This window comes from Capricornis sumatraensis, chromosome 4 (assembly GCF_032405125.1).
Source record: "Capricornis sumatraensis isolate serow.1 chromosome 4, serow.2, whole genome shotgun sequence".
NCBI classification, from domain to species: domain Eukaryota; kingdom Metazoa; phylum Chordata; class Mammalia; order Artiodactyla; family Bovidae; genus Capricornis; species Capricornis sumatraensis.
This window is the reverse complement of record NC_091072.1, coordinates 130,407,354-130,424,581: the sequence shown is the minus strand read 5'-3', so window position 1 is coordinate 130,424,581 and position 17,228 is coordinate 130,407,354. Positions and strand designations below refer to the sequence as shown.

Genomic DNA, 17,228 nt, shown 5'->3' with positions numbered 1-17,228 from the left:
ATAGTAAAGTTGCAGGATATAAAATCAACACACAGAAATCCCTTGCATTCCTATACACTAATAATGAGAAAGTAGAAAAAGAAATTAAGAAAACAATTCCATTCACCATTGCAACGAAAAGAATAAAATACTTAGGAATATATCTACCTAAAGAAACTAAAGACCTATATATAGAAAACTATAAAACACTGATGAAAGAAATCAAAGAGGACACTAATAGATGGAGAAATATACCATGTTCATGGATCGGAAAAATCAATATAGTGAAAATGAGTATACTACCCAAAGCAATTTACAAATTCAATGCAATCCCTATCAAGCTACCAGCCATATTTTTCACAGAACTAGAACAAATAATTTCAAGATTTGTATGGAAATACAAAAAACCTCGAATTGCCAAAGCAATCTTGAGAAAGAAGAATGGAACTGGAGGAATCAACTTGCCTGACTTCAGGCTCTACTACAAAGCCACAGTCATCAAAACAGTATGGTACTGGCACAAAGACAGACATATAGGTCAAAGGAACAAAATAGAAAGCCCAGAGATAAATCCACACACATATGGACACCTTATCTTTGACAAAGGAGGCAAGAATATACAATGGAGTAAAGACAATCTCTTTAACAAGTGGTGCTGGGAAAACTGGTCAACCACTTGTAAAAGAATGAAACTAGATCACTTTCTAACACCGCACACAAAAATTAACTCAAAATGGATTAAAGATCTAAATGTAAGACCAGAAACTATAAAACTCCTAGAGGAGAACATAGGCAAAACACTCTCAGACATAAATCACAGCAGGATCCTCTATGATCCACCTCCCAGAATTCTGGAAATAAAAGCAAAAATAAACAAATGGGATCTAATTAAAATTAAAAGCTTCTGCACAACAAAGGAAAATATACGCAAGGTGAAAAGACAGCCTTCTGAATGGGAGAAAATAATAGCAAATGAAGCAACTGACAAACAACTAATCTCAAAAATATACAAGCAACTTATGCAGCTCAATTCCAGAAAAATAAACGACCCAATCAAAAAATGGGCCAAAGAACTAAATAGACATTTCTCCAAAGAAGACATACGGATGGCTAACAAACACATGAAAAGATGCTCAACATCACTCATTATCAGAGAAATGCAAATCAAAACCACAATGAGGTACCACTTCACACCAGTCAGAATGGCTGCGATCCAAAAATCTGCAAGCAATAAATGCTGGAGAGGGTGTGGAGAAAAGGGAACCCTCCTACACTGTTGGTGGGAATGCAAACTAGTACAGCCACTATGGAGAACAGTGTGGAGATTCCTTAAAAAATTGCAAATAGAACTGCCTTATGACCCAGCAATCCCACTGCTGGGCATACACACCGAGGAAACCAGAATTGAAAGAGACACATGTACCCCAATGTTCATCGCAGCACTGTTTATAATAGCCAGGACATGGAAACAACCTAGATGTCCATCAGCAGATGAATGGATAAGAAAGCTTTGGTACATGTACACAATGGAGTATTACTCAGCCATTAAAAAGAATTCATTTGAATCAGTTCTGATGAGATGGATGAAACTGGAGCCAATTATACAGAGTGAAGTAAGCCAGAAAGAAAAACACCAATACAGTATACTAACACATATATATGGAATTTAGAAAGATGGCAATGACGACCCTGTATGCAAGACAGGAAAAAAGACACAGCGGTGTATAACGGACTTTTGGACTCAGAGGGAGAGGGAGAGGGTGGGATGATTTGGGAGAATGGCATTCTATCATGTATACTATCATGTAAGAATTGAATCGCCAGTCTATGTCTGACGCAGGATACAGCATGCTTGGGGCTGGTGCATGGGGATGACCCAGAGAGATGTTATGGGGAGGGAGGTGGGAGGGGGGTTCATGTTCGGGAACACATGTAAGAATTAAAGATTTTAAAATTTAAAAAAAAATAAAAATAAAAAATAAACTAAAAAATAAAAAAAAAAACAACACCATGTTCTGGTCATGGAACTGATTCCAGGAGTAATACATTTGGGGCAAATATGTGCACACAAAAATGTTTATTGTAGCGTTGTCTAAAACTGTGAAGTACTGTAGACTGTGAATTGCTTAGGAACATAAAATATAGTTTCTTCAGTTTAATGAAACATGATGCAGAATAATTTAAGTCTGAAAGTATCGAAGAAAGATGGCCATGATTTTCTTTTATATTTATAAGTAGAATATAGCAGAAACATTTATCCTCCCATATATATTATATAGTACATATCACACATGAGGTGTATATATATATATATATATATGTTACATAGTATATATTATAATACACAGATATCCTCACTCCTGCATATAAATAAATACATATTTATGCATGAGTATATATGCATTAGTGTATATAGTATATGTGTATATAGTTCTGGAAAAATAGGTACCAAACTTAACAGTGATCACCTCTACAGATTGGGGTTATAGACAGGAAGGTATCAGTGTAGGCAGATAACTTTTAGTTACTGTATCGAAGAAAGATGGCCATGATTTTTTTTTGGTTATATTTGCACAGGCAAGTAACTTTTAGCTTCTGTTTAATATACTTCTGTATTATTTGATATTTGTACAGACAGCAAATGCTATCTTTAATAAATCTGAAAAAGTGTAAAGGGTTGTTATGAGGAGACTATATTAATAGGATCAAGAAAAGTTTAAATATGTTCTATGAACATAAAGCAAAAAAAAATTATTAGTGAAACAGTACTGTTTAAAATGTTGTGTAATTCTCCCAGCTTCCACCCTTTGCACTGGCTGGAGTTGGGTCACAGAAGCTGGAGAAGGTATCTAAGGCCATGAGATGGAAACCACAGATTGTGGAAAGCCATACGATAAAGAAGAGAACAAGAAAGGACCTGATACCATGGAGCTACCACATCAACAAGGCTTGAATTGTTACATGAGTAAAAAATATTGTTTTTCCACACTTAAGCTAGTATTGTTTCTGCTTGTTATAGTATGAAGTGAAGTGAAGTTGTGCAGTCGTGTCCAACTCTTTGTGACCCCGGGGACTGTAGCCCACCAGGCTCCTCCCCGTCCATGGAATTCTCCAGGCAAGAATATTGGAGTGGGTTGCCATTTCCTTCTCCAGGGGATCTTCCCAACCCAGGGATCGAACCCGGGTCTCCTGCATTGCAGGCAGACGCTTTAACCTCTGAGCTACCAGGGAAGCCCTGCTATAGTATAGTTAAACCTAATACAGGATCTGATTCTCATGATGTTCCAGGAGCATGACTTGTTCAGTTCTCATGGAAAACAGATCTCTATCATAGAGTTACAAACAAGATACTATCTTACCATGTTTTATTAAATACTTTTTTTGCTTCTATATTTTCCCGTCAACATTATGATTAAAGTTTGCCTTCTAGTGGAGCTTTCTATAGTGAAAGAGCACATTTACTGGGCAACAGAGTTGTCCAGTATTGTTAACAGTTACGTCTATTCAGATAATATATTGCTCCTCTGGGCTTACACTTATACTGGGCTTATACAGTTTGATGACCTTAGTGTGAGCTTACTACTAAGATGAGATTCCATGTTTGCTGTGGCAACTATAATACAAACTGGAATTCTGAGGGCTAGGATACAAATTCATAAGGTAATACATTTTGAGGCCTCTTGGCTGAAACACAGTGTCACTAGCCAATCTGAACTACTATGGTACCAGGAACGAGAATCATGTCAAAAAGAAAACACTGAGCTGAATCAGTTCATATTTTAACTGAAGGCATTCTTAATATTCTTAACTGTTAAAAAGAAAACAAGATGGATTAAAAGATTATAGTTTTAGTCTAATGAAATCTGAAGAATTTATCAAAGAAAGGGCTATTGTGTTTTTTTGTTTGTTTGTTTGCTGGTATGTGTGTGTTTTGGTGGTGGTAGTGTGTGTGGCTGGAGAAGGCGATGGCACCCCACTCCAGTACTCTTGCCTGGAAATCCCATGGACAGAGGAGCCTGGTAAGCTGCAGTCCATGGGGTCGCTAAGAGTTGGACATGACTGAGCGACTTCACTTTCATTTTTCACTTTCATGCATTGGAGAAGGAAATGGCAACCCACTCTACTGTTCTTGCCTGGAGAATCCCAGGGATGAGGGAGCCTGATGGGCTGCCGTCTATGGGGTCACACAGAGTCAGACACGACTGAAGCGAATTAGCAGTAGCAGCAGCTTGTGTGTGGTGGGGGGCGGTGGGGAGACTGGACCAAATACTGGTTATTAATATAGCACAGTTAGTACTTCACAGAGATATACTGCTTAGTATTAATATGTCTCTCTGTATGTAAACAATAAGGCATGAAATAAGCTATCATTTCTATACTAAGTTATGACACTGTCACAATAAATATATATATATATATATATATATATATATCTTTTCTCAGTGATGAATATTGTAAACTCCATTATTTGGCAAAAAGGAAAACAACTATTTTACTGACCTAGAAACATCTAATTCATGGGAACTGGAAGGTGGCTGTCACCACGTAATTTCTGTACTCAGTTCTTTTTACTTTTTAATCATTTCATATTTTAATGCCACCAATCTAACATGAGAACTTAACTGATTGACTCTTTAGTTGCAAAACTCTTCTTTACAAAAATAAATATTTACAAAGCTTTAAACTGAGTTATGTTTGCCCACTGTCATTGATTTCTAAGATTTGGGGAGGGGAGGCAAGGGAAGAAGAAGAGCTGGTCACAATAATTCTAACACACACAGAAGCCTGAAGATATGATTACATCTTCTCTCTGCTTATTTACAAAGAATCTACAGTATGTGATCCTGACAACACATGTTTCCTATTTTGTCAGTTCAGTAAAAGCATACCATGTCAATGGTTTTTAGCTTGTGATTTGGTGATTGTTTCAGCACTAATTGTCAATGACCTATATGTCAGCTGATACAGTTGACACAGTTAAATCAGAAATTAGCATGCAGTCTCCTAAAATGCCAGACACATGGACCCTCTGCACCAGAGAGATATAATGAAACCCACATGATACCCCCATTAAACAATGAAACATGTGACATTAACTAAAAACAGGAACACATCAGCAAATGTGCCTGAGGAAGTTTATGGTATTTAACTCCTAAACATTAATTTTATCGTGGAATATGAGGAACTAATTAACTGAGAGTTTCCTTTTTTATTGGAAGCGGAAATACTGTTCAGAAAACTGATGAAGAGTAAATACAGCATATTTTAAGTTTATTAAGCTTGACTCATTGACTTCCATTTATTTAAGCTAATCTCAGAAGGCAATTAAATATTTCAATCAGTAACTTTATACCGCTATTTTATTTAGCACATTTCTGAAAAATTAATCAATGTGTTAAAATGCAGAATGAATATGTGAATATATTTCATGTTTCAAACAACCAAAACAATGACTAAATACATTTTTTAAAAATCATATGATCTTTTCCAACCTGAGCTCTAATAGGTGAGTGGAAAATGATAAAAAGTTTAAAACTTGGTGATTATAATTAAAACAGTTAGGGTTAAGATTGTGTCCTATGAGATGAATGTTTCTATCAGCACTCTAATATTTTTTCTCTTAACAATAATACTTTCCTAGTCAGAGGAAACATCATTCAGGTGTGGCAGAATGAATTTGATCCTATATAGGTGGAACATGAAATGTCATTAACTGCTGGATGTGGGTCTATAATATTATTTTGGTGGGGGGAGACAGTTTTTGCTGGTATTATGCTCAGTATTTAGCATTTTTAAGTAACCTAATGAGATAGACACAATGGGAGGCACTCTTGCATATATAATCTTATTCAATCTCCATAACAATTCAGTAAAATAGGTGTTATTAATCCATTTTAATTAATTTGATTAATCCATTTTAGGTCAGGAAATTGAAGCTCAATAACTTGCACAAGGCCAATCAAAGTAGCATGATGCAGCGAATCAACTGTTTATTTGTATGATACTACACATATCCCTATAAGTGCAAAGTAAGTTTTGTTACAACATTCTATTCTGTGGTTGTCATGTCATAGGTCAACAAGAATAACTATCAAGTTAAAAAGTTATAATGTTTAAAATGAATATATAACAGGCCATAAGTTCCTAAATGTCTTAGATTCAGGCATCATCCATGGCTCAATAATTCTTTCATGGCACCCTTAGGACAAAAGAAATGTCCAACTGCTCCATTTTATTAAGTAACAAGTTCCAAACAACTCATGCCTTTTATGTAGTGTTTTAGAGATGCCTCTGTATTTTCCTTGAAATTTTAAAACATCCTCTGTGCCCTGTGAATTAGCTACAGCACCCTGGTACTTTAGCACCCAGTTTGGGCACTACAGCCCATCTATGGGGAAGATACAATATCTGCGGCTACAGTACATTCATTTTGACACTTTGGGCCAAAACTATCAAGCCAACCTTTTTACAACTGTTTATTTCCTAATAAACACACGCACACACACACACACACACACACACACACACGCACACATACGCACACACACGTGTTTGTGTGGCTATTCTTCTGAATTTTGCCTTCCTTATGTGGAAATTTCACATAAAATATCTTCCTGTCCAAAATTTCTAAAGCATCTAATAGAATTACATGGCTAGAAGTTTTACAGTGAAATAGAAAGGAGAGAGGCAGAGGACTATAGTCATTAGTAAAAAGAGAAGAACTTCTTCCTTTAATTTCTGCCTATCAGATATATGCTCTGAAGGAATAGTGCTTAACCTGAGTGTGAGACAGGGTATGAGGAAGCTGTGTGTTACAAAAAAGAGAACTCAAAGTTTGGGTCAGAGAAATTGGTATTGACCAAACTTACGGCCTTCAACCACCTTATCTCAAGTGTCTTTCTCAAGTCTAAAGTGTTGAGCTAAAACCAACATACATCTTAAAAATCATTTTAAATTTTCATAGATTTTTTTCTATGGTGAGCCAGGACAAAAGTTTTCCTGCCAACATAAAACAGTTCTATGGGTATAAAAGGTATGTACATTTTATTTCAAAAATATCTACTGGATACAAGCTTTGCAGTTCTCAGGTTCAAGTCTTTGATTGAGAGCTCAGAAGAGACTCAGAAGAGAGCTCAGCTTCAGAATGGACTGGTTGGATCTCCTTGCAGATATCTAGAGAGCTTTCCAGCAGAAGGAAATGGACTGTGTCCGTGGAGTCTTCAACCGTCCAAAGTGTACTTGAACCAACTCATTTGTAGATTACATTTATTTTAAAATTCAGAATTTGAACCTTTGTTATTTAGTCTTTCAAATTTATTTCCAAGGGCTTTAATGATTGCTTTCTACTTAAAATGAGCTAATATCCACAAATATAATTTAAAATTGGGATCTTAAATTATACAACATAAAATCTGGGGTGTGTTTACATACAACAACTGAATTGACAATTTTCATAAAACTTATTAGTTAAAAATAAAGATCATTTATTTTTTCCTGAATGAAATAGTCTCTGAATTGAGTTGACTGATTAAAGTAGTGTTTTTACACAACTGTGTTCCAGTTATTGCATATATTCAGTTCAGTTCAGTTCAGTCGCTCAGTCATGTCCAACTCTTTGCGACCCCAGAATGGCAGCACGCCAGGCCTCCCTGTCCATCACGAACTACCTGAGTTCACTCAGACACACATCCATCGAGTCAGTGATGCCACCCAGCCATCTCATCCTCTGTTGTCCCTTTCTCCTCCTGCCCCCAATCCCTCCCAGCATCAGAGTTTTTTCCAATGAGTCAACTCATCACATGAGGTGGCCAAAGTACTGGAGTTTCAGCTTCAGCATCATTCTTTCAAAGAAATCCCAGGGCTGATCTCCTTCAGAATGGACAGGTTGGATCTCCTTGTAGTCCAAGGGACTCTTAAGAGTCTTCTCCAACACCACAGTTCAAACGCATCAATTCTGTGGTGCTCAGCCTTCTTCACAGTCCAACTCTCACATCCATACATAACCACAGGCAAAACCATAGCCTTGACTAGACGGACCTTAGTCGGCAAAGTAATGTCTCTGCTTTTGAATATGATATCTAAGTTGGTCATAACTTCTCTCCCAAAGAGTAAGTGTCTTTTAATTTCATGGCTGCAATCACCATCTGCAGTGATTTGGAGCCTAGAAAAATAAAGTCTGATACTGTTTCCACTGTTTCCTCATCTATTTCCCATGAAGTGATGGGACCGGATGCCATGATCTTCGTTTTCTGAATGTTGAGCTTAAAGCCAACTTCTTCACTCTCCTCTTCCACTTTCATCAAGAGGCTTTTTAGCTCCTCTTCACTTTCTGCCATAAGGGTGGTGTCATCTGCATATCTGAGGTTATTGATATTTCTCCCAGCTTGTGTTTCTTCCAGCCCAGTGTTTCTCATGATGTACTCTGCATATAAGTTAAATAAGCAGGGTGACAATATACAGCCTTGACGCACTCCTTTTCCTATTTGGGACCAGTCATTTGTTCCATGTCCAGTTCTAACTGTTGCTTCCTGACCTGCATACAGATTTCTCAAGAGGCTAGGTTAGGTGGTCTGGTATTCCCATCTCTCTCAGAACTTTCCACAGTTTACTGTGATCCACACAGTCAAAGGCTTGGCATAGTCAATAAAGCAGAAACAGATGTTTTTCTGGAACTCTCTTGCTTTTTCCATGATCCAGTGGATGTTGGCAATTTGATCTCTGGTTCTTCTGCCTTTTCTAAAACCAGCTTGAACATCAGGGAGTTCACGGTTCACGTATTGCTGACGCTTGGCTTGGAGAATTTTGAGCATGACTTTATTAGCACGTGAGATGAGTGCAATTGTGCGGTGGTTTGAGCATTCTTTGGCATTGCCTTTCTTTGGAATTGGAATGAAAACTGACCTTTTCCAGTCCTGTGGCCACTGGTGAGTTTTCCAAATTTCCTGGCATACTGAGTACAGCACTTTCACAGCATCATCTTTCAGGATTTGCAACAGCTCAACTGGAATTCCATCACCTCCACTAGCTTTGTTCGTAATGATGCTTTCTAAGGCCCACTTGACTTCACATTCTAGATGAGTGATCACACCATCATGATCATCTGGGTAGTGAAGATCTTTTTTGTACAGTTCTTCTGTGTATTCTTGCCACCTCTTCTTAATATCTTCTGCTTCTGTTAGGTCCAGACCATTTCTGTCCTTTACCGAGCCCATCTTTGCATGAAATATTACCTTGGTATCTCTAATTTTCTTGAAGAGATCTCTAGTCTTTCCCATTCTGTTGTTTTCCTCTGTTTCTTTGCATTGATCACTGAAGAAGGCTTTCTTATCTCTTCTTGCTATTCTTTGGAACTCTGCATTCAGATGCTTATATCTTTCCTTTTCTCCTTTGCTTTTCACCTCTCTTCTTTTCACAGCTATTTGTAAGGCCTCCCCAGACAGCCATTTTGCTTTTTTGCATTTCTTTGCCATGGGGATAGTCTTGATCCCTGTCTCCAGTACAATGTCATGAACCTCATTCCATCATTCATCAGGCACTCTATCAGATCTAGGCCCTTAAATCTATTTCTCACTTCCACTGTATAATCATAAGGGGTTTGATTTAGGTCATATCTGAATGGTCTAGTGGTTTTCCCTACTTTCTTCAATTTAATCTGAATTTGGCAATAAGGAGTTCATGATCTGAGCCACAGTCAGCTCCTGACCTTGTTTTTCTTGACTGTATAGAGCTTCTCCATCTTTGGCTGCAAAGAATATAATCAATCTGATTTTGGTGTTGACCATCAGATGATGTCCATGTGTAGAGTCTTCTCTTGTGTTGTTGGATGAGGGTGTTTGCTATGATCAGTGCATTTTCTTGGAAAAACTGTATTAGTCTTTGCCCTGCTTCATTTCGCATTCCAAGGCCAGAACTGCCTGTTACTCCAGGTGTTTCTTGCATATATTAAATATACTCAAATTAATAATATACCATTATTTTATCTTAGAAGTCTGGAAGCATTTTTGCATTTTAAGAAATAAGTAAGGAAAACAATAACTAGATAGAGATACATGGAGAAGTGTGGGTTCATGATAGATTTTTACTAAGAGCAAATGCCAAAACAGAACTAAAATTCTGGTGATATATCAACATTTGCAAACTGATCTACATATTCATAGATAAGAGTAGACTACAAAATTCAATAAAACTTCTTTTCTATTTAGCCACTTTGCTCTGAAGTCTCTGGCTGTGTTATTTATTTGTATGCTGTTTCTGAATGCAGAGTTCCAAAGAATAGCAAGAAGAGATAAGAAAGCCTTCTTCAGTGATCAATGCAAAGAAACAGAGGAAAACAACAGAATGGGAAAGACTAGAGATCTCTTCAAGAAAATTAGAGATACCAGGGTAATATTTCATGCAAAGATGGGCTCGGTAAAGGACAGAAATGGTCTGGACCTAACAGAAGCAGAAGATATTAAGAAGAGGTGGCAAGAATACACAGAAGAACTGTACAAAAAAGATCTTCACTACCCAGATGATCATGATGGTGTGATCACTCATCTAGAATGTGAAGTCAAGTGGGCCTTAGAAAGCATCATTACGAACAAAGCTAGTGGAGGTGATGGAATTCCAGTTGAGCTGTTGCAAATCCTGAAAGATGATGCTGTGAAAGTGCTGTACTCAGTATGCCAGGAAATTTGGAAAACTCACCAGTGGCCACAGGACTGGAAAAGGTCAGTTTTCATTCCAATTCCAAAGAAAGGCAATGCCAAAGAATGCTCAAACCACCGCACAATTGCACTCATCTCACGTGCTAATAAAGTCATGCTCAAAATTCTCCAAGCCAAGCGTCAGCAATACGTGAACCGTGAACTCCCTGATGTTCAAGCTGGTTTTAGAAAAGGCAGAAGAACCAGAGATCAAATTGCCAACATCCACTGGATCATGGAAAAAGCAAGAGAGTTCCAGAAAAACATCTATTTCTGCTTTATTGACTAGGACTGTGTGGATCACAATAAACTGTGGAAAATTCTGAAACAGATGGGCATACCAGACCACCTAACCTGCCTCTTGAGAAATCTGTATGCAGGTCAGGAAGCAACAGTTAGAACTGGACATGGAACAAATGACTGGTTCCAAATAGGAAAAGGAGTGTGTCAAGGCTGTATATTGTCACCCTGCTTATTTAACTTATATGCAGAGTACATCATGAGAAACACTGGGCTGGAAGAAGCACAAGGTGGAATCAAGATTGCTGGGAGAAATATCAATAACCTCAGATACGCAGATGACATCACCCTTATGGCAGAAAATGAAGAGGAGCTAAAAAGCCTCTTGATGAAAGTGAAAGAGGAGAGTGAAAAAGTTGGCTTAAAGCTCAACATTCAGAAAACAAATATCATGGCATCTGGTCCCACTACTTCATGGGAAATAGATGAGGAAACAGTAGAAACAGTGTCAGACTTCATTTTTTTGGGCTCCAAAATCACTGCAGATGGTGACTGAAGCCATGAAATTAAAAGACGCTTACTCATTGGAAGAAAAGTTATGACCAGCCTAGATAGTATATTCAAAAGCAGAGACATTACTTTGCCGACTAAGGTCCGTCTAGTCAAGGCTATGGTTTTTCCTGTGATCATGTATGGATATGAGAGTTGGACTGTGAAGAAGGCTGAGCGCCGAAGAATTGATGCGTTTGAACTGTGGTGTTGGAGAAGACCCTTGAGAGTCCCTTGGACTGCAAGGAGATCCAACCTGTCCATTCTGAAGGAGATCAACCCTGGGATTTCTTTGGAAGGAATGATGCTAAAGCTGAAGTTCCAGTACTTTGGCCTCCTCATGTGAAGAGTTGACTCATTGGAAAAGACTCTGATTCTGGGAGAGATTGGGGACAGGAGGAGAAGGGGACGACAGAGGATGAGATGGCTGGATGGCATCACTGACCTGATGGACGTGAGTCTGAGTGAATTCCGGGAGATGGTGATGGACAGGGAGGCCTGGCGTGCTCCAAGGTTCATGGGGTCGCAAAGAGTCGGACATGACTGAGCAACTGAACTGAACTGAAGTGAACTAATGATATGTTTTCTAGTAGTTAATAGAAATCCCAGCAAGCATATTCTGTAGGTGTCCATTCCATATGATATTTCTACAATTATATTCATTATAGGCAAAATACCTTTATTTTCAATGAAAAACTTATTTTTTGGAAAATAGAAGACACTAACTCAATGTATGATTATTAGTTACCCAACTTGTGCTTTTTTTTTTCCCCCATTGATATTATTTTAACTTTCTTGGGTAGTTTCAGAGATTTTAATTTTATTTATCAAGACACATGACGTTTAAATAGAAAAATGTATCATCAGTACCTTCTTGAATGGATTGATGAAAAGCCTTTGAGTATATTAAAAATAGTTCATTTTTCTTATTTACTTGGGACTCAAATCAAGATGGATTAGTCAGTGTCACTTTCACTGAAAACTATGTACTATTACTCAAAACAAATGAGAGCCAGAGACGTCACAAATAACAGAGAATTTGAGTGTGGGGGATAAAACAGGAAGTCCCACTGAAGAGGGATGATGGAGAGATTTGCTTCTTCCCCTATCTCAATTCCTCTCCTGATACATGATTATGGAGGAAATAGTCTGGACTATTTATCGCTTCCACCTAGCTCCTCAACTCAAACTGACTCAGAGCATGAGAGTGTCAACAAGGATGGCACTTTATTTTGCTACTGGCTTCATCTTAGATTCAGTTTGGCATGACTGTAGTTTCAAGCTTGCCAGCAGCTGTAGAGATCTTATCCTACTTTATTCCCAAACATTCTAAAGATGTGGTATCATTTATAACTTTAAGCACTGAAGTTATAAATATCAAATGGTTGATGCCTGGAGAATCCCATGGACAGAGGAGCCTGGTGGGCTACAGTCCACAGGGTCGCAAAGAGTCGGACACGACTGAGCAACTTCACTTTCACCTTCAGTTTCACTTTCACTTTAGGAAGGGATGTATTTCTCCATGCCACATTACACTGAACAAGTTTGCTATGCCAACTCATCAAATGGGAGTGAGGGAGAGGTGTTCTTGACCTTTTCCAGGTCCATAGTTATACTACTGTTCACACTCAATGAGGTTTTCTCTTCAGAAAGTATCTGAAAATGGGACTTATTTTTACAGTTGCTTAAAACATTTCTTTTTGGAAAACAGAACTGGTCTGTATGTATGTACTGCAGGTGCAATCTGAGGCAATCTGATTTTTAAAAACATTTTTTCTTTCACTTTAGTAACCAAAGCTACAAAAAAACACACTGGCAACGTGCATTTAATGTGAATAGTAATTCCTTAGGTATACGGAAACAAAATGTATTTTATAGTTAAAAACTCAGAAATTAATGTAGTGATAGAATTTAAAATTTTCTTCTTAAAATTTAAGTTATTTTTAGAATTTAAATATTTAGAATATAAATGTAGTCCTTAGTTAAAAAAAGGAAGCTGCTATTTCTGGATGAATCAGTCTACAAAGACACAATTATGTGACAAACATATTAAATGAATAAATTAAAGATCCAGAGTGAGAACACCATCTTAAAACACAGAAACCAAAGAGAAAGATATGCAAAAGCCATGTTAAAAATTGTAAAGAACAAAGTGTCTTACAAGTCTGAATTTTGAAACTCCTCAGTTCAGTTCATTTTTACCTAGACTCCATAGTTGCATCTACTTATATTTACAGCTCTGTATATTTAAAAAATTACATCCCATTTCTTCAATATTGTATACAGGAAGGTATAAAAACTAGAAATGAATGTTAAATATGAAATTTCAAGACATCATTTAGCAAGAAGTATATCTGATTTCTAGTAATATTTAACAGAATTTCTCAAATGCAGTAAGTGTTGCAGCACAGCAGGATGTTAATGGGACAATTTATTAACATATAATGAAACAAAATCTACTGGAACTTACAAAATATTCTATATAAATATATAAAGTGATAATATTTTGCTAATTGTTTTCAATGGTATTCTACTTTGATCTATGAAAATACTTCAATATACTTGCTTTCTCTGTATGTTTTGAGCATGATAATGATGTTCTGGAAGATACTTAGCTTAGCAGCCTACTCCCTCTTTGGAATTTGTTACTATTTTTATCTACAGATTATAGTTTGCATTTTGAGTCTCTGAATTTTGGAAAATAAAGTATTAGACTGTTTCCAAAACAGTGTAGAATTTTGATTTTGGTTAAAAAAAAAAGGTCATAAAAACAGAGGCGACTAAAGTTAATAAGCAATATAAACAGTCATCTCAATATAGACTATCAATGTAAAAATCCCTTTTTTTGTTTGTAATGAATACTCATTAATTCATTCAACAAATAGTTGAATACTGTACTAAAACTTTAGATATAACAATAAATGAAACAAAAGGAGCACTGGCCCTCAGTTTACAATTGAAGTGGAAGAAAATATATAGTATCCAAAGGAACCTGGAGAAAGGGATCTAACTAGTTCAGGCCAGCCTTCCCTGGTCTGAGTTGGAAGAGGTTCACGACACCAAGGAGAGTGAACACAGACAATTCAAGTCACAAGTTAAGAAAGAGTATGGTTTGGTCTAAAAGCTAGACGAATACCAGTGGGAACCTAGGCTGTAAATATAGGGAGGAGATGGATAATAGAAGGCCGGCTAATTCACATTAGGAAACTTGGGTTTACCTCAAAGCACAATGGAAACCTGCTGCTGCTGCTGCTAACTCGCCTCAGTCGTGTCCGACTCTGTGCGACCACATAGACGAGGCCCACCAGGCTCCCCTGTCCCTGGGATTCTCCAGGCAAGAACACTGGAGTGGGTTGCCATTTCCTTCTCCATTGCATGAAAGTGAAAAGTGAAAGTGAAGTCGCTCAGTCATGTCCGACTCTTAGCGACCCCATGGACTGCAGCCTACCAGGTTCCCCATCCATGGGATTTTCCAGGCAAGAGTACTGGAGTGGGTTGCCATTGCCTTCTCCACAATGGAAATCTATTAAAATGCATGTTCCTGTCTTTTCTTTGTGACCCCATGGACTGAAGCCTGCCAGGCTCCTCTGCCCATGGAATTTTCCAGGCAAGAATACTGGAGTGGGTTGTCATTCCCTTTAACGGGGGATCTTCCCTACCCAGGGATCACATATGGGTCTTCCGCACTGCAGCTACTAGGGAAGCCAGGGATATTCCTATTTTACCTATGTAAAAATAAATTGAACCTGAAAATCATATTCATATTTTAGGAATACACTGGAAATAAAAATTATGAAACCAAATTATACAAAGGAAATATTGGCTTCAGAAACACAGAAATATTCTAGACACTTAAATATCAACATAAATCCTTTTCTTCATTTTCCATGTATTTCCCCTTTAAAATAAAAATGCTCTATGGGTGATCTCATTTCTTGGTGTGGCAGGAATATTAAATTGCCTAAAGCCATGCCCTCCACCCACTCCCAAATGAAAAATCAACGGTACTTACTACATCCAGCCTTATAGCTGAAGCCTGGAGGAAGGAGGAATCCTTGCTGGGCAGCTGCAGCCAGTGTCCGTTGATCAGGAGGGAATACGGGAATCATTAATGGCGGCAGTTGACCTTGAACCTGCTGAACGTATTAGAGCGAATCAAAGAGAAGAAGTCTTGATATTCCATACTTCCCAACCCTCCTAATTTTATGATAAAAGGAAAAAAATATTCAGTTCAATATACTGGCATACAAGTTTGCTAGAACACTGGACGTGAGACTGCCTTGGGACTGCTTTAGACAGCAGATTCAGAATACTAAATACTATAACTGGAAGGTGATATCAAGTTCACTTTCTAACCTGATGAATAATTTTCCTACATATATCCTTGACAGTGGTGAAGTATCTATTGATGCTTCACACTACAAGTCTTTTCCTATTGCATGAATGTAATGATTTTAAAAGTACCGGTTAGGTTGAACTAAAATCTCTTTTTATAAATCCCATTTGTTGGGACTAATTCTACCTTCTAAAACAAAATTAACTAAACTGTACCATTTTATAAGTTCTTCACTACTTGAAGATAATTCTCATGTTCATGTGTAATGCTGAGTTTTTAAATGTTTGAATAAAGATCTGGAAGAAAGCTTAGAGAGTATTAAGACGTTCTCTATTCTTTACAGAAGAGGTGTGTGTGTCTGTGTGTGTGTGTGCGCACACATGTTCACGCGCACATGTATGCTCCATTGAGTCTCACTCTTTGCAAGCCCATGGACTGTAGTCTACCAGGCTCTTCTCTACATGGAATACTGGAATGGGTTGCCATTCCCTTCTCCAAGGATCTTTCTGACCCAGGGATCAAATTTGTGTCTCTTGGACCTTTATCATTGGCAGAAGGATTCTTTGCCACTACACCTCTTGGGAAGCTTCTAATAGAAGAGGCAACTAGGGCCAAAAGAGAACTGATTTGCCATGGCCATTGAATGGGGTGGGGGAGTGTCAAAACTATGTCTAGGATCTGGTTCCTTGGATCCTTCTCTGTCCTAGACTTACTTTGTCATCTATCTCCTTTCAGGCAACTGAACCATTCTTCAAACCATATGGCTTCCCTGGTGGCTCAGCTGGTAAAGAATCCACCTGTAATGAGGGAGACCAGGGTTTGATTCCTGGATTGGGAAGATCCCCTGGAAAGGGGAATGGCTAACCACTCTAGTATTCTGGCCTGGAGTCGGGCTCAATCAAGAACAGCAATGCTATGGATCAAACAGAAGCAAAAGATATTAAGAGGAGGTAGCAAGAATACACAGAAGAACTGTACAAAAAAGATATTCATCACCCAGATAATCACGATGGTGTGATCACTCACCTAGAGTCAGACATCCTGGAATTTGAAGTCAAGAAGGCCTTAGAAAGCATCACTACAGACAAAGCTAATGGAGGTGATGGAATTCTAGTTGAGCTATTTCAAATCCTAAATGATGATGCTGTGAAAGTGCTGTACTCAATATGCCACCATAAATTTGGAAAACTTGGCAGTGACCACAGGACTGGAAAAAGTCAGTTTTCATTCCAATCCCTAAGAAAAGCAATGCCGAAGAATGCTCAAACTAACACACAATTGCACTCATCTCACATGCTAGTGAAGTCATGCTCAAAATTATCCAGGCCAAGCTTCAGCAATACGTGAACCATGAACTGCCAGATGTTCAAGCTGGTTTTAGAAAAGGCAGAGGAACCAGAGATCAAATTGCCAACATCTGCTGGATCATCGAAAAA

General features: G+C 37.9%; 1 protein-coding gene and 1 non-coding gene across 2 annotated transcripts in view; both read right to left on the bottom strand.

Moving 5' to 3' along the window:
- Positions 1-17,228, bottom strand: part of SOX5 (SRY-box transcription factor 5) — an 837,625-nt gene that overhangs the window by 151,038 nt on the left and 669,359 nt on the right. The window contains exon 9 of the mRNA XM_068970546.1: positions 15,469-15,589. Within this exon, the coding sequence (XP_068826647.1) occupies positions 15,469-15,589 (121 nt within the window). The remainder of the gene's footprint in view (positions 1-15,468; positions 15,590-17,228) is intronic.
- Positions 3,139-3,210, bottom strand: TRNAC-GCA (transfer RNA cysteine (anticodon GCA)). The gene has a single exon. It is a non-coding gene; the product is annotated as a tRNA-Cys (tRNA).